The sequence below is a fragment of the Rhipicephalus sanguineus genome, chromosome 3 (genome assembly GCF_013339695.2).
Source record: "Rhipicephalus sanguineus isolate Rsan-2018 chromosome 3, BIME_Rsan_1.4, whole genome shotgun sequence".
Lineage (NCBI taxonomy): Eukaryota > Metazoa > Arthropoda > Arachnida > Ixodida > Ixodidae > Rhipicephalus > Rhipicephalus sanguineus.
The window spans coordinates 122,990,172-123,009,228 of NC_051178.1; the positions used below are offsets into that span (position 1 = coordinate 122,990,172).

The 19,057-nt window shown below is 45.6% G+C and overlaps 1 protein-coding gene across 2 annotated transcripts in view; it reads right to left on the bottom strand.

The window, feature by feature from the left end:
• LOC119387059 (hemicentin-1) overlaps positions 1–19,057 on the bottom strand; it is a 286,000-nt gene that overhangs the window by 77,563 nt on the left and 189,380 nt on the right. For both annotated transcript variants that reach the window (XM_037654360.2, XM_037654359.2), the window contains exon 2: positions 16,484–16,831. In XM_037654360.2, coding sequence (XP_037510288.1) covers positions 16,484–16,831 — 348 coding nt within the window. The remainder of the gene's footprint in view (positions 1–16,483; positions 16,832–19,057) is intronic.

The following is a 19,057-nucleotide window of genomic DNA, read 5'->3' on the forward strand; positions in this document are numbered from 1 at the left end:
AGTTAGGAATTTGCATTGGGTGACGGCCGGTCGCTATTTCCCTCTCCCGTCATGCTGTATACGTTGACGTGGAAGAGAGACGGGGGGGGGGCGAAGAACTTTATTGAGACCCCGAGGTAATGGATCATGCGCTTATGGGCTTCCTTGGCAACCAATACAAGTGCACTTGCGAGGAACCCACTACGCTATAAATCATTGCAATCTTACTGAGACCCCGAGGAAGTGGATCATGCGCTTATGGGCTTCCTTGGCAACCAATGCAAGTGCACTTGCGAGGAACCCACAAGGCTATAAATAATTGTAATTTTTAGAAGTAGGGCAGCAGGCACTGTTGCCATTTTTCGTCATTCTACAGAGAGCGTTGGTACCTGCTAAACGCATGTAAGGGATTATGCGCACTTTGTTGATGCTGTGCGTGATGACGATGAAGAATATGGCAGAGCTCTTTGTAATGGGTTGGAAGCATTCAACAACCTACTCGTTGCGCAATTCGCAATTGTTTGACGCCTGGTTACAGAATTCGCGTTGTGCGACGCTTGGTGCTTATTTTAATCTTCTACCACGCTATATTGCATATGCTAATGGGATCCTTCACGACATGAAGCCTGTATAGGACCTTTTTGCAAAGCAGTTTCAAGCACCGGCATGGCTCAGAGGTTGAATACTGGGCTCCCACGCAGAGGGCCCAGGTTCGAACCTCGTTCCATCCTGGAATTTTTTTCTTATTTAGTTTTTTTTCATATTTCGAGCGATACTGGTTACGGACACCGGCGGCGGCGGCGGCGGCGGCGGCGGCGGACAACTACGGCGCCAAAAACGGCCGGAGAAATGATCTCATAACAGCTTTCGCTGTAAAATGACGCTACCAGCGTTGTTGCTGTACACCTGTCTGGATATACGGTATTGTGCAAGCTGTCTTTTACGGACAAGGTGAAAGTCCACACCGGTATTTGCTCCGTCGTGCGAAGGCTTCTTATTGAAGTCATTGTGATTATATGGCAACCTGCTAGATGGTCGGCAAGCTGTGCAAAGCAAGTACCGCTGTAAGCGAAGTGTGCAAAGAGTTCTCCTGTGAAGAAGCTAAAACAAACCCCAATAAGTTGTTTCGGAAGGACACTAATGTACTTTGAGCAAGACGGGCAAAACTTTTGAGATACTAACAGACATTTCATTCAAGTGAAACAAAATAGGTCACAGTTAAGAAATTTTCAAGCAGACATTTTCGTGCGTAGGCGTTTGCTGCTACATTACATGGATCTATAATAACAAATTTGAAAATGTATCGAAGTATCTTAAGATACAATGGCCAAGTATCGTATCGGATACAATTTTTGCGGCAGTATTTTGTATCTGTATTCTCAAATGCTTCTTGCCTGAGTATCCTGTATCGTATCGCGATACAATTTCAAAGTATCTTTGCCCAGCCCTGTTGTATATACATGCGACTGCTTATGTGGCGGTTTTACACGACGTGTCTTTGTTGCTCGCAATAGCGATGGCTTTCCCAGAGTAACAAAAAAAATCCGAAGCGCTTGATTTTCTGTACTGGTGGAGGCGTAGGCAACTGCTGGCGCTGAAAGCATGTCATGGCGGTGGCAAACCTTAGATATATAGGTCTCGAGCATTAAAGATGAAATTTAAGTGACGCGATCCATCAATTATCTTGTCATTCGAGTTTAAGTAGAACATGCTTACAAGATACTACTGATTTCCGCATAGTGCACTAGGCAAGCCAATTTGAGAGTTATATTTGTCCCCTAACCTATGATTGTAGTCCAAACTTTTTCGAGAGGAGCAGGAAAATACTGTACGAACTATCGAAGGAAACGTCGGAGGCAATGCTCTGAGCCTGAAGAATCGGTGAAGTCTGGTGGAACGGACCTGAGGCGCGGCAATAACCAACCGCACTGCGGACTGAAAGAGCCGCCCACTTATGGCGAAGAAAGAGCGTCTTGCTGTTTTCAAGAAGCCATTTTCTTGCTGCTGCAGTAAACCGTTATTCCTTTTTCTCGTAACTTCAATGAATGTGAGAATTATAGAGGGCTGAACTAGTTTGCAAGTATTCATGCTAAAAGACTGGGCGCTAACAATTCAAAAGGCACACAGCGGCACAAGTGTGTGTATTGGTTCTAAGGTTGCACTGATTATTAGTGATTTGTACCTTAACAAGAGTGACAAACGTTTATACCTAAGGCGCCCAGTGATATAGGGCGCCTTAGGTTATTCTATTATTAAGCTTTTTTGCTATGTGGACTATCACATAATTTTTTTTGTAGTGGTGAGAACTTTGAATCCGTGGTTACCGCAGTGAGAGAAAAAATTGAATTAAATAGACGAAGGCAGAAGTTTACTAAAGAATTGCCTCAGAATAATGGAATACAACTTCTAGACATTTTCTCAGCGTTTCAGAAGCACGACGTATGCTGGCAGTATCTTCAAAATCGCCGTTGATCTTCTCGTCGAAACATTCTAAAGTTGCAAAAAAAAAAACGGCATAGCCATATCATGCCTTAAGTCTTCCCTCACTAAGTTGCGTTAGCACAAAATGTGTACCAACTTTAACGCACAGGTTACGCGCCGTTTACATGTAGGTTATCCTCGCGTTCCAGTGGTAACTATCGCTGAGCGTTTAAAGAAGTCGGTTTTGTTAAATCCTAGCATGGTTGCAGAAAACATTAGCATAAAGCGTATCGAAGGTATTCGTTAGATTCATTGCGTACCTCACAGGCTAAAGAAAGTGGCAAGTAGATACGGCGTCATTATTGCTGCTATGGCTGCCAATGAGCTGAGTAATATGTGCGCTGCTGTGCAGAGAAAAAAATGAGCGAGTATTATACAAGAAACAGGCTGACACTTGTTTCGTAAAACACACCAACAAATTCAATAATTACGGTACGGGTGTCGTGTATAACGTTCGCTTTAGCTACGGCCGCTTCTACGTATGACAGACGGGCCGCCCATCCAATTTATGTCTACATTGTCGAGAGTGGAAATGCACGCCGAAATTCGATGAATGCGTAGTCTTGTGCAGGCACCAGAATGAAGAAACATGTTTAATGGTTCAGGCATGACATATCGGTAATAGTGGTAGCGAATGATGGGCCAACCGTCTATTAACTTGCGCAGTGATATATGGCGTTTATTGGCGCAACGGCCAATTAATGGCCAAAGAGCGCACAAACTTGTAACTTGCACAACGAAGAAATCAAACGCCTTAACAGTCGTCTTTCACGTAGACCCCCATGTGTGCCGGATTGAGGGTTATCGCCTAATGCATGGGCATGATCAGATAAGTTTTCATGCCTTCTTTCGTTTCCGCCGTGGTGCGCCTTTGCAGTTGCTCGTTTGTGGTGTCTTGACTTCTCCCTTGTGCCCATGTTTGCACGACCAATCTTTTAGTATGAATGAAATTTAACCGTGTTACTTTTTACTCTTAACAACCAGAATGTCGAAGTCTCGTCATATCTATGTTCGCCGAAATAAATAAGTGAGGGCCCGTGTCCAGAGAATTGAAAGAAGATTATGTTGTTTTGTTTTGCCATTATCACAATTAAAACGAGGTGCCAATGGGAGGCGGGCTATATGCTTCGTGGAAGCCTAAACGCAAAAGGGGGCCAGTAAACATTGCTGTTTTTCACGTTTGCGAGCGTCCAATAATTTTCTGCGCTGTAAAGCAAAAGCCTGAAAGTCATTAGGAGGACGTAGCAGCGGCCCCCGATCGATAAAGTTGACTCGCGCAAACCTAAACGACCGTCCAAAAGCAGGGGAGACAATGAACGCGTTTAAACAGAGTGCCTTCACCCCATGTTTGTGCCCGCTTGGCGCCTTTTAAAGCTCCCGTTTCTGGTGTCTGTTATATTTACTCTATTTTCGTTCATTCGCGCACAGGCTGATAATAAGGAACGAATGGTAACGGAAGAGACGGGAAAGGCAGGGATGTTAAGGGGTTAGAACAACCGGTATGCTACCCTACACTGGAGAATGAGTAGAGGGAGTTTCAAAGTTACAAGAGTAAAGAAAATCAGGGAGAAAGATAAAGAGAGCGCACGCACAGCGTCACAGTCCGCCAGTATTGTGCGGTATACGGCATCACTGTCAGTCTATACTCTGCGGCCGCTTGTGCTCTGTCACCTCCTGCAAGCCGGCCTTCACTACAGTGACACGACCATCTATGACCGATGGATACACGATAACAGATTCCACGACACACTGCTTCACTACATACATAACACCGATGTTACGGCGCATATCTAATACACATACATGCATAAAGTATTATGCCTTAAGGGCAAGTATGTTGCATTAAAAAATTCACAGTTTCGCCGCAAGTGCGAAGCAATGAATGCAATAGCAAGAAATTGGAATTTCACACGAAGAACGACAAGCAGCTTGCTACTTGCAGCGCGCCGCTGAAGCACAAATGACACCCGAAATAAACTCACAGGTATACACAGGACAAGCGTGAACTAACAACTGTCACAGTTGTTACGTCTTTGTGCTTGAGCAACGAGCTGCAAGTGTCGACAATGTTTGTTTGTTTGTTTGTTTCCTCAAAATTATGGCACATACCCATTCCGGAGGATTGGCCAATGGCAGCGTGTCGACAATGGAGAATCAGACGCTCTTAGATATTTCTTTTTCTTTTAAACTGCGGCTCGAGGAGTGACCCCTCTGCGTCTCCTGCCACACGGGGGCGTCTGACGCAAGGTGTGCCCGGTGTTCCTTTTTTTTTTCGTTCCACATTACGAGTGGGTACAGAAAGGGGCCACTTTGTCGTGCGTGTCTCAAGGGCAGTTTTCAAATTGAAAGAAAACGTAGGAGCGTTGCGTGATAGGAAGACACGCTCAAGGTCCTCCCCTATCTGCGTACCACCAGCGGTAAATGGTTAACATAAACAGCTCGCCGTTATTTCACCGGCGCATACATGGCGTGTGGTTGAGTTGCCTAACGCAGCGTGCTGGGGAGCGAGGAGTCGCTGGTTCGAATCCCCGGTCGGGTGCTTCAGAATTTTTGTCTTGTGGTTTATTTTACAAGCGAAAGCTGTTATGAGCTCATTTCACCGGCCGTTTTTGGCGCCGTAGTTGTCCGCTGCCGCCGCCGCCGGTGTCCGTAACCACTATCGGTCGAAATAAGAAAAAAAATCACAGCATATCCACGGAGTGAATGATGATGAGTGGGCGAAGCTGCGGAGGTTGATCGGTAAACCGTGAATCTTCCGTGAATTCTGCCCAGTACATCATCACCGACGTGAGATCGGGCTGCGTTTATACTAAAGGTTCGATGAGAGTTATGACGACTTGCAGCTCACTTTAATTTTACATGTACGCTGTGACTTTTCATTGTTTAGAAAACCATTGCTTTAGAAAACATCTGGCGTCTTTCGTTAAGCAGCTGGCGTCTTTTCGTTTTGCTTTAGAAACATCTGGCGTTCTTTCGTTTTGCTTTTAGAAAACATCTGGCGTCTTTCGTTGGTTTATTTCATCAATCAACGGTGTTTTGAACAAAATTTTTATTGTTTAATCACGCACAGGAGAAATCTCACCAGGCACTACCTTGGGGGTAAACAATGGCTGCTAATGGGAATGAGAGACAGAAGAAGTCGGCCTTTAGCTAACACTTACACTTCTACTAACGTTTCCTACTGGAACATGCCAATGACTGCTAATGGGGAATGAGAGACAGAAGAATTCGGCTTTTAGTTAACGCGCACGCTGCGAATTTTTTATTGTTCAACAACGCACAGGAAAAATCTCCCACCGGCACCACCTTGGAGGTCAAGATCTGGTGCTAGCGTTACGACTGGTTGCGCACTACGACTACGAGGGACGAACGGGTGCCGCTTTAAGGAGCTTCGCCCCTAAAATTCCAGGATGGAACGAGGTTCGAACCTGGGTCCCCTGCGTGGGAGCCCAGTATTCAACCTCTGAGCCATGCCGGTGCTTGAAACTGCTTTGAAAAAAGGTCTTATACAGGCTTCATGTCGGGAAGGAACCACATTAACATATGCAATATAGCGTGGTAGAAGAGTAAAATAAACACCGAGCGTCGCACAACGCGAATTGTGTAATCAGGCGTCACACAATGCGAATTGCGCAACGAGAAGGTTGTTGAATGCTTCCAACCCATTACAAAGGGCTCCGCCATAATTCTTCATCGTCATCAGGCACAGCATCAACAAAGTGCGCATAATGCCTTACATGCGTTTAGCAGTTACCACGGCTCTCCGTAGAATGACGAAAAATGGCATAATGCCTGCTTTCCTACTTCTCAAAAATTGCAATGATTTATAGCATAGTGGGTTCCTCGCAAGTGCACTTGTATTAGTTGCCAAGGAAGCCCATAAGCGCATGATCCATTTCCTCGGGGTCTCAGTAAAGTTCTTCGCCCCCCCTCTCTCTCCCACGTCAACGTATGTTATACAGTATGGCGGGAGAGGGACATAGCGACCGGGCGTCACCTAATGCAAGTTACATAACTGGTGGGCCGTTTAAAGCTTCCAACCCATTACAAAGGGTTGAGCCATAATTCTTCATCGTCATCAGTCGTCGCGTCAACAAAGTGCACATAATGCTTACAAACGTGTAGCTGGTGCCTCGCTTCTCCGCAGAATGACGGATTATGGCTTAGTAGGTGCTACCGAACTTCACAAAAATTGTGATTTATAGCGTAGTGGGTACCTTGCTAGTGTATTTGTATTAGTAGCCCCAAGAGAGCTTACAACGGTGCTTTAGAAACGCCGCTCTTCCCGCTTTCGCTGTGCACTGTGCTGCGGTTTCAGCGCAGGCCTGGGGTTCTTTTCTTTGTACCTTTTTAGATATACATACATATACATATCTGGGACATGACGGTGACGGCAAAAATCCACCGAAAGTGTCCGTATAGTTGCTATCGCAATAAAAGTCTGTTAGAACACTTGTACAAGTAAGAAAACTTCCTATATGGTATATCGAGACAACGGGTTGTCGTCGACCAAAGAGAAGCGGGAATACACGCATGTCGCAAAAGCTGCTTTGACTATCAGAGCGTACTGATGCAGCGTGGCCATTGTAGTACCGCCATTCGGAGGCTGATGGAAATATCCCGTCTCGCCGCACTCTGTTGCGTTCGCCTCCGAGTGGATTCCGAAGCTGCTCATGCGCTAGGAAACGTCTCTCCGTACGCCAGGAATCACACGATTGCGAGCGAGCACTCGCAACTCGGAATCTGTCCAGCCTGCCACCGTCTTCAATCTGAGTGCGAAGTACCGCTGACGTCCACGACGTCTACGGGCATGTCTTTATATTTCCGGCTATACCGCCGTTCTGTATTTACACATTCGCTTATGTTCTTTTTGCTATCACTTATACGCACTCACTCCCTGAGCGAAATACCTCTTTTTCTCTCAGCGCCTGTTGCGCCATCTGCGTGCTTACTGACAATCGGTCACTATCGCGCTGACCCTGACGCTTTATTCTTTCTATCGCCATCGGTCTTCGTCCCGAGAACTCGTCCATTGCGCCACGCTCTATTTGTTGGCCCTCGGTCTGGGAGCTGCCCGTGTCATTTCCGTATTGGCGTGCTGGGAGCCAAGCGATCAAGTATCCCCCTCCCTCTCCCCTATCCTCACTTCTTGCTCACTCACTCTGACGCCCAGTCATACTTACGTCAGCCCCCCAAAGTTCTGGCTGACTTTCTTTCTCGTTTTGCCGTTCATCCGTCAACTTTGCCGGATAGGCGTGGCTCTCAGAAGTCGGCACTTTCAGCAGCGAAGCGCCGTGCTTTCGGCCAACATTCTGCTTTCGTAACAGCGGACGACGCTGTAACCAAACAACTTGTCACTGACGCGAGACCATATGTGGTCATCTGAGACCGGGCTGTCCTTTCTGCTTGTCATAATAACGTACGAGATCGTTTTTGTTTGAGCAATTAGAAATAAAGCTTTATCATTCGAAACATAGAAGTCATTTTGTGTTCTTTCTCGCTACTTGCGTATGAATGGCCTGATCTTTCAGCGACAACGCTTTCGCCATTATATACGGAGTAGTCATTTTGTACGTTAGGAGGCTGCCTTACAAAAACACGAACGAATCAAGACTGCGCCTATGATGCGCAGACCTTGCCGCCCATGCATATCGTCATGCATTCTGTTTTCTTGATATATCTGTACAAGTTCTGGTGTGACAAACTCAATATGGAGAGCGCATTGGCGACTGAAGTTTCATGCGTGCTTTCATTTGGGTAGAATCAAGCTGGTACAAAATGAAGTTCGCAGCGACTAAATTGAAATAATCATGGAATTTGAATTTTTTTGGTTTGGAGTACGGCAGAAGTTTACATAAAGCACGAGAAAAAAATATCACTCGGTTCATGCACACACTTTTTACTTTTATTAGCAAGTACACGATGACATGCAGGGAAAGAATAATTGCTCATCTTTTAGCCTTTTCGACTTCGTTTTATATAATGTAGTTTACAGTTCTCGTGCGGGTTGTACCTTAATTGCGAACAATAACAGCGTACGATCTATCACACATATTGCATCATGTTTTTTTATCGAAAACTAGCGCAGGCTAAGGTACGTTACGAACACGTGACATTTATTAGGCTGCTGAGACTATTAATTTAAAGCGCGCACATCATGGACAATTGCGAAACGAGACTTATTTCCGTGCAGTACGCCCAAGCGGTTATTTGCGTGCCAGCCTTTAGCTAGCACGTCGCAATTACCCTCTTTCGAAACTCGGCCAAACGCATATATTTACCTATTCCCTCGAAGCGGACTGCATAATTCGAGCAGCCCAGACCGAGATTATCTTTCGACGCGGCAACTCGGCACGCAGCAAGGAGCAAGCGAATAACCAGTAATTAAACTTTTGTTGTTCGTCCATCGGAGCGTACGAGTTTGCACCAGCTCGCGACTGGCCTCACCAGCCAGTCATGCCTCAGCGCTCTCTCCAGCCCTTCGCGCGGTACAAACATTCTCTCATGCGCACCGACTCCGCGTACAAGCTGGCAAAACCTTTTCCCAAAAGCACGTTAGAGCGTGCGCGCCAACTCCAAGCGGCAAGGCGACGCAGAGCGGCCAGTGCCAGAACTTTGCTTAGTCTTTGCGCTGTCCTTTTTCTTTTTGATCGGTACTGGCACTTTCCAGTCCCTCTCGTGCGATGGCTGCGCCACTCTCCATCCAGCACGAGTTTCCTTCCGCAGCAATTAGCAATTCGTCGACCCGGAGCCTTTGTGCCGAGAACCGCTACAAGCTCCTCCCAGTTCATTCTCCTCTTCTTTCTCCTTGCTGGTGGCTCTCCTTTCGCGTCAAGTGCCCCCTCAACAATACCCCCCTCCCCCTCTTACACGTCTCGCTCCTTTTGAGTGCTCCAAGCGGGTACCGCGGGAATTGTCTCCGACCGAACGTGACGAGGCAGCGTCGTGGATTGAAACAAAAGTGCGCCGAAGCCCTCTTCTATGTAGCTCCTCGTTGGCTAAGGGCTTTAGCTTTAGCGGGGACTAGCGGGAGGCTGGTAAAAGGAGGGTGAAAGAGAAGAGCCAGGGGAGTCATTATTTGACCCCCCCTCCCTTCCGCGCCAATTTATTCTCCCCCCAGGGCCACTCGACTCGCGTTGTAATTGTTCGCGACATGGTTTCCTTGAATAATAGATGCAGGTTTGGTGCCGCGCCACGACACCCCTCCGCCGCATGCTCCCGCACATACTCGCATGCCCTGTCAGCGTTCCCGGCTGGGTTGGTCTTACCCTTCCGCCTTCTGTCATCGATCAGAACATGAGTAGAAAGAAAGAAGTTATAAATAAATATAAAAACGCCACGGTCAGTCGCACTCTCTCCTGCTATGTTACCAGGAATTTTCCAACCTGCAATAATGTTTCAGTGCTATGTCTCTAGGAAACGGTCTCCCTACGTAGACCTAAAACACTCCTTGTTTTATGTCTGGAGGAGAAAAATTACATCGGTGCCGCCTTTAAGCCTGCCACTTGCATAGCCTTGTGTCTAAAGTCGAGTAATTGTTTTCGCGGGATGTAATGCACGGTACACATTCAGCCAACATCTGCACAATGAAAACCAGCGCTTCGTGTTACTGTACTTACTTACGTAAACAATAATGCTTATGGGGACCTTCGAAGCATCATTTTACCTGTAATAAAAGAAACAACGTTGCCATCGTAAATATCTGACCCCTGGCTGTAAATGCTGGCGCGGGCTCTAACTCCTGAGTTTTAGGTCTCGGTACCCTTGAATGACCAAGGAAAGTGAAATGCGACACCGCAACAGCCCAATTGGTAAAGACATGGTGCACGAAATTCAACGACTTGGGGCTTTACCTCAGTTTCGCCAGTTATTTTTTCGTTCACTTACATTTGCACTCTGTCCTTATCTCTTTGCTTGAATTAAGAACACCTGGATGCGAGGTGAAGAATGCTTTCGCTTCTGAGTTCTACATTGTCTGGTGGCTGCATATAACTGTGACTGGAAGTGCCTAAGTGCAAAACAACAGAAAACTTCAACGAAAACCACATAACTTTACACGATGGCTGCTGCGTATCAATCAAGCATCCAAAGCGAGTTTCGGGAATAAAATTCGATGCCGTGATTCGAAGACATAAAAGCCGAAATTGGATAGTTGTACGTACTGCTGCAACCTGGGATTTATAATTTGCAACCTATGACATTCACGTCTAAGATGATTGAAGCGAACGAGCCAGCTCCCTTCACAAAGATATACGAACCGTCGAACAGTGTACAGAGAATGTCTGCGCTGCGAGGAAGCACACCCGCTGCCTTTTTGTGTGTGGGATGAATAAGTCGGCGAGACCTTCGATGAGTCACTCCTGCGCACTTGTGCTTGTATACACGAAAGAAAGTGTAACATAAGGTAAGGATAGTGTACCGTGGCGCACGCATGCAAACCATCACGGCAAATATATTGCCGAAGCTATACGTGTGCGAGAACAGCTTACTCATTAAGTAACCCGAAGATGAGAAAATTACGTGACAGTCAAGTAACTGCCCAAGACGCGAGTTAGGTGGGAGCTTACAAAACGCTGGTCTCGCGGACGACGTTGACGGCTCGTGAAGAAATGCGGTACATAGCTTGCCGAGCTTGGAGCCGTTCTAACCACATAGCCAGTCTTCCTCATTATAAACGATAGGTTATGAGCTATGCCTTTAAATTAGATGTCGAAGCAGGACGATTGTGCAGCTAAAGTGCGCGAAAAAGATCTATCAGGTTATTTACGAGCGTAATGGTAGCCTCATGAATTAATACATAGCTTTCTTAAAGATAATGACCTACTATGTCCCTGCGCATGGTAATCAGGTAGATTACCTACAAGGAGCGACACAAGCTCTTCTGACTCTAGATGTGGCTCCTGACCTTTAGTTAGCTCATCCCTTATTCAGACTCCTAATACACGATACCTGTATTATCGCATGGGGAATATTATTTCATTTAACCGCAGTCGCTGTTTAATACGCGCTATTAAAGGTAACTTGCACCATGAAGACTTCCACACATATGCTAAAGTTCATATGCATGATAACATAAAGAAGCGAAACAGTATGGTTTCTCAAGCCGCTTGGCATTCACTTTATAAATAATGGTTTGCCTCTTGTATTGCTGTCTCTCCTAAAGACTCACTTGCTTCGGCGACCTGCCAGGCTCGGGAACTGAGCGAGCATAAGCTACGATTTTTGCGTTAACATCATTATTCCAAAGTAAGTTCATTAAGGACTACACGAAGGCGAAGCCTGAAAATCGAATCTCTAAATGACACAGGGTAGAACCAACTGTAAACGGTTCAACGGTACCGGTATGAGAAGGTAATCAACCGTTTTTTTCAGCCTATGAGGACGTGCCTTGTTGGATGCTGATCTGAGCCTTAATTCACGAAGTTGTCTATAGGAAAAAACAATCGTTAGGATGGTTCGCCGCCCATTAGTCAAACGAAAAAACAAATTAGAATAACGACATTTTACAAACGCTACTTGACTTTTACAAACGCTACTATAAGAAGCCTCATTATTAATACGCCCTCAACTCTCCTAGCCTCTCCGCAAGTACAGGAAGTTTATCACTGCTATAGATAGCTCCAAGGCACTGAGGCGTCGTTTATTAAACTCAACGAAACGCAGTAGTAACAAGTTTAAGTTATCTATGCCAATAAAGCTGCGAACGCAACACCAGTACCATTTTCTTTAACTGAGTATTTCGTCTAGCTTGTCTGGTGCGGTCAAATGCTTTTATTCATTTTTTTTGCTCACTCTATTCTCAAGGATAACAACATGAGCACCTGATCATTTGCTGGCTTCAATAGTTTTACCACGCAGGGATCTTGAGCATTATAATTCGAAGCAACAGCCATTCGTAAACTTCATGCTAAAGCACAAGGCATAAATAATTTTTGCATAAAAATTACGTTGCAAAAATAAACTTAAGAAGCAGAACCGAAAGCGTTACTGCGGGACATGCACAATCGCTTCAAACAGAAGCGTCATGGCAAGCGCACGTTTACTTACATTGCACGTGTAAACATCGCACGCACACAATTATTTATACGCGAGCGTTGTGAAGGAGTGAGGCACGAAAAGAAAGGCTAATTGCTAAACAAAAAGGCCCAGACTAGTAAAATGTTATTCAACTCCAAGCGGCATTATTTCGGACGCGCCTTCATTCACCTGCAACTTTCAAGAGCCCAAAGTTTATCACATAAGGGGTCATTATTATTAACAGCTCAGTACTGACCACCACAGTACATTAACAGAGAACGGCGTATCTTGTTTCAAGCGTGTTTGCAGTAGTCTTGCCGGCCTCCGGTGAAGGAAATATAAAACACCATGTTTCAAATAAAACACAAGTAAGAGGGCTTGATGAAACTCTAGGAGCAGAGCTACAAACGAGCAGGCAAAGTTGATTAATTCTTGGAGGCCCTCTCAGAAACCGGGCATTGTTAATTTATCGCTCTATAGCCACAAAGGTCCCAACGAGAAACTCACTTTTTTTAATTTCTCTCTATTTTTTTTCTCGTATCCACAGCGTGCTGCTCGAAGTGTGCGAGCAGGAACGTAACTTTGATTTTTTGATCGAGTAAAATTGAACCTTTAGTTTTTGTGCGGTTAGGAACACGTAGATGAGCCTACAAAGTTTTAGTGCCCCCAGGTTCGATGACGGTGAAGCGTGCCTATGAATATTCAAAGTGCTCGTTCGCCCGGAACATTTCTACGGACGTCATTGTGGAATACATGCATTGCTAAAGTCCTGCATGAGCGTACGATAAAGTTTTGTGGAAGTGTTTCAGTCACGTCTCTTGTTTTCTTATTCCATATAGGCGCACTGTTAGTAATAAACCACCTTAAGCATAAGCGAACAATTTGGTTTATAGGTTAGTATGCTATCCCAAGCAGGGCAATAAAGATTACTGTAGAAAAGGGAGCGCCTTAGAGAAAGCTTCCAGCTCGCTCATATTATTTATAGCGGCATTTGGTATTTACAAAGTGCACTATCGCTACTTTATTCGCTTGCTGCACATCATAACGAAAGAGGCTAGCTCAGGTGTTCTCGACCTCTCAATTGCGACGTCCCTCCCAGATTAACTAAAATGCAACCAATGCAACCAAAGCTGAAGAGGTTCTGTACATTGTTTTTGAATAACATATTTGTTGAATTGGAGGCGGCCCGCCAAGACCACATAATAGAGAATAAAAGTACTCAGCATTAAAATATACAGGCTTGTAATGCAGTCGAGTTTGTGTATTGCTTCCTTCGTAGGTATGTGACATGCTAAAGTATGTTTTTTCTAGCACGCCTACAACTACGGCTGTAGTAGAGGCGATGACCGAGCCTCTTAAGGTCGGTTCTAGCAAGGTCAGCGAAATATACAAGTAGAGATGGCCGCTCCAAATAACCATAAAAGAAAATAAAAGTTAGGAGGAATGTGTTCCAAACGCGTGCATAACTATAACGATATACAGCACAGGAACATGACGTTTAGGTTGCCAAGAAAGCAATCAGTAGTACCCCCGAGCTTTCCACCCACCTTGAAAAGGCATTTAGCAGTATAGCTGGCGAATATTGCAAGAAACAGGAAGACGGAAGAGATGGGACAAAGAGGAGTGGAGATCACTTCATCTGGGCCAAAAATGAGCAAAAAAAAATAAACAGGGCCCCCTCGACAGTAATGGAATATTTGATGCGCCTGCAGTACGGAGCTCTCTGCAGAAAAAATAAATGTGGAAGAAAAGACGACCGGTTAAAATGGGAGCACCTTTCTGAACTGCTATCGCATAGGGAAAGCCTCTTGACGCCTCGCTGTGAGATTTACATTATTTTATAGTTTTCTTTTCCTTTCTATTTTCTATCCCCCTGCCTTTTAGGCCATACCTTAATCATGTTCGCGGTACTAAATAACCAATATTGAACCTCATTGGACATTTTGATAGAAGATTTTTGTCCTACGCCAAAACAACTTGGAGCGCTTTTGCACAATGTAACCTCGCAATATGCCCTGAGCCTGAAGGGTCAATGAAAGAGGTAAAAATGAATCAATAGATGGCGCTTTCGCATACACTGACAATAATGGGGCTGAAGAGTTCGTTCTATAGAAGAATCACGAATGGCACTCACTCACTCACTCACTCACTCACTCACTCACTCACTCACTCACTCTCACTCTCACTCACTCACTCCCTCACTCACTCACTCACTCCACTCACTCACTCACTCACTCACTCCCTCACTCACTCACTCCCTCACTCCACTCACTCACTCACTCACTCACTCACTCACTCCCTCACTCCACTCACTTCCACTCACTCATCACTCACTCACTCACTCACTCACTCACTCACTCACTCACTCACTCACTCACTCACTCACTCACTCACTCACTCACTCACTCATCACTCACTCACTCACTCCTCACTCACTCACTCACTCACCTCACTCACTCACTACTCACTCACTCATCTCACTCACTCACTCACTCACTCACTCACTCACTCACTCACTCACTCACTCACTCACTCATCACTCACTCACTCACATCACTCACTCACTCACTCACTCACTCACTCACTCACTCACTCACTCACTCACTCACTCACTCACTCACTCACTCACTCACTCACTCACTCACTCACTCACTCACTCACTCACTCACTCACTCACTCACTCACTCACTCACTCACTCCAAATTTCTACTTTTGCTCAATATGGCTCTGTTGCACGACTGACCTACTTTACAGAAAAGCACGCTTTACAGTAATACTTTTCTAATTTTGTCAGGCCATCGACAATGATCTTGTTGATTTAACGCTGCTGAGAAATGAAGTGCTGCCAATTAGAATATTACTGAAAGTGGCGGATGTATCTCGTATGGCCTGGATGTAAGCACACCCGTATTATTGACGTTCGTTGCGCCTTAGGGAACCTACACTCTAAACATCAGCTGTAATAATTTCATCACGTCTTATACACAGTCCAGTGGTGTCTCTTTGAAGCAAGACACAATAAATAGAACAATAGCAACATAGAGAAACCTATGACAGTGTAGTTTCCAGTTTCCACGTGCACCAACGGGATTTCTCCGCAGCCGACTGCTTCAATTGCGAGAGCACCGACTAACAAAACTGCTGCAATATGCGTTGCAGAAAGGACGCGATTTCGACGGACGAATGTCGTGCCTTGGTGGAGCGAGAGCCGCGCCTGCGAGACAGAGGCCAGCGGAACGCACGCGTTTGCGGCTCAGGCTACGAACCTCTACCTCCCGTGTTGCTGAAGCGCAGTGTGTGTTATGTATGCATGAGCACAGGCGTCGGCTACACATTACTAGAAAGCGCACACCGTGCCGTTTCTCTCCTTAATTGACGACGCTTTGAAGAAGTGCATACCGGGTACCAGTGTTGATTATGAGCTTGTTGATATCATCCTTACGCGGGATTCACGATTCGCTGTGTCCAAATTTATCTTCACACCGTCAGCTACCACAACGGTTTGATCATGATCATGGGCGTTTGTCGTCGCGATAGAGACATGCTGTCAACATGGGTGCATCCACGTCAAACGGTGCTATAGCTGCCAAACACGAATAGACATTGTACAATCTCTCATATACGTATTCATTACACAATAAGCACTACTTCTGTGAAGACACGTTTCACTTTCGTGTTATACCGATTCCTATGACGGAGGGATCAGCCATATTTTTTATCTCTCTCTCTTTCTTTTTTTTTGTTTTGATCAAGTGAGGTCTTTTAACGTGCCGTCAGTCTAAGTAGACATCTTTACATGTCAGCATCGCTGAAATGCTGTCGGATCAAAACAACGACTTCCAGATGAGCAGCGCGAACCAATGGTCACCACTACAACGCTGCGCGTCACATAAGTTTTTTTTTATACTTTTGTTTATCATGTCCCAGTGTCTGTCGAAACTTTACTGCTTGATGTAGGTGTATTCTACATCAAGCAGCGATATTAGTTAATAACGCATACACTTACCGATAACGATGAGGTGCGTCATGAGTTTTCGTGTCCAGTCTTTTTTGAAGTCCACGGCGCACACATAGGACCCATTGTCGGCGTGCCGAAGCCGGTCGACGCTGAGCACAGCGGGAGTCTGGATGACCGAAAAGTATGCACGACCCTGCAAGCTACTGCGCTGCGCACTCTGGCGGATCTGCGACAGGCTCCCCGTCCTCGGATTGACGTCTACGCTGTACACGGGGTTAGGGCCGGAGTCCTTGAACCAGCGGATGCGCACCGGAAAGTCACCAATGCCCGGAGCACTTATGTCACAGCTCAGTTGCACCTGGCTGCCTTCCAGCGCCGTCACCGTCTGCGCTTCGGCTGCAGAGAGAAAATAGAAGATGCCTGGAATATTTGAATCACACAACGTATTAAAAACGTTGATGCTGCTTCACACTTCACGCGATGCCACCGTCGGTTTGTGAGCTTGAAAATAACAATATAATAAACGCTTTTTATGATTCACATTTGACCGCAAAGAAGGCCCTTTGAAGGCTGTATATTTTTTGTAGGGGAACAAACTGAGCAATAACAAAGTATACTGCGTCAGACCGTGGCAATTCTTCCGAACAGTGTTTTACTCTCACTACGAGCATATACTTGAAGAAGCACGGCATTTAGGACACGCACATTGGAGACTATGTTCTGTTCAAGAATACAAAGTGTCATTACAGCCAGTTGTGCCATTCAGAGAGAAGCACTACATTAGTATTTAATTTTATTGCTTATGAGGCGAGGGAAAGGGGTCTCTCTAAATATCTTCTGTGCAAGTGGTGTGGTGGAATAGCGAAAGGCGAGCTTGCCTATGTCGTTGGAATGAACTATTCTTTAAGAGTGTTAAGGGGAATGACAATGTGTCGAATAACAAGCCGTCACAAGTGGAGAAACAACGCATTGGATAAGCAACACATACTATACCACACACACACACCACACACACACACCACACACACACCCCACACACACACACGCCACACACACACCACACACACACACACACATATATATATATATATATATATATATATAGATATATATATATATGCCAGAGCATCGTCAGTACAATGAAAATTCATCAAGCACATAAGTAAAGCGCACTGCCCTATCGGTGATCCGAAAAGCCCCGCTCTGCGGTCACTTAGCCCACTCGTCCAGAATGTCATTAGTTTCATCCAGGTCGAGCATTTCTGCAGAAAGTTAATGCCGATCGCGACCGCTAGCTGCAACCCCTCACGTCTCGACTGATCAACGCGGATCACAGTTGTCCTCCAGCGTAGTTCCGTTGCTCGGGCGTGGTGCGCAACATTATTGGTTAGAGCGGGTGTATCGATTGCTACACCGCTTAGTGCCTCCGGGTCTCGTACTTCAAATTCGGCCAGTCTTTTACCCGAAGAAAAAAAAATAATGCCCGCGAGACAAGTGGAACCTACACTCACTCTGTGCCCACTCTTGTGAGTGTTTTTGAACCCACCGTATTAAATTTCATGGCTTTCCGAAAGTGATGCTGCCATGCTGGGAAAACTAAACGCCTTCAAGAAGCTGACAGGCGAGTCCTTGCGGACTCCTTGTTCTTTAGTGTTGACATGAGACAGTGGCCTCGTATTGTTTCCTGCGACAAAAACATCTTCACTCGCACTCACTAACCCACTGCTCCTGCCGCCCCCTCTCCTGTTAACTTCTCGTTGGAAGGCCACGTGTATCGATTCCGCCAGAACTCCTGTACTTCATTTCGCTTGCTTCATATCGATTCTGTCTGAAAAGACTCGGCTAGGGCCGGAATGAAAAGTCAATTTGATCCACAAACACCACTTGTGCGACGCGCTCCAAACGTTTCGTATCTATGGAGTTGGCTGGGCGCCTGGGCCAAAATTGGCTTTGTCTCGGCTCGGCTTTGTCAACTGAAATGACAAACGACGGCCACTCGTGTAGTGCAACGGAGTTGTTGCTAGGAGAATGGGAACGAACGAATGGGTGTGGTAGGATAATTTTTATTCCCGTGCGCATTACACCAGCACGAAGACAGTTATTGCGTCGTCGCAAGGAGTGTAAGAACGAATGCGGGAAAGTTGGGCACTGTTTTATAGACACCATAAATCACTTTGTTATGCAGAACGTGCGTATACCAAGACCCGCAAAGAGTAATGCTCTTTATGCTTGCACGTATGTCAACAGTCGGTTTTAAAATTAAGAAATATTGTGCGTTTCTCGTGCGATGATATCACTTGTTTTGTTTTGTTTTTTGTTAAATGACACAACAAAAGGAAGGCTCTATATGTGCGTCCGAATGCAGGAGACATGCTAACCAGAAAAGGAAAGAAAAACTACACAATGATACAACAGTAGTACTGGCCCGTTAGACACCGTATTTAATTTTGTTGGTTAAACACCAGTTGATAGAAGCGCGAGCAATTTTATGCTTAAAATAATGATCATCAATAGAAGCGTGTAACTTTAAACAGAATGAATTATTCAGAAAACGTGTGAGCTTGTCCCTCGTTGTTTTTTCTCATTTTCTTTGCGCCGGCGTTCCTGTTCGTTTGGAAGTTT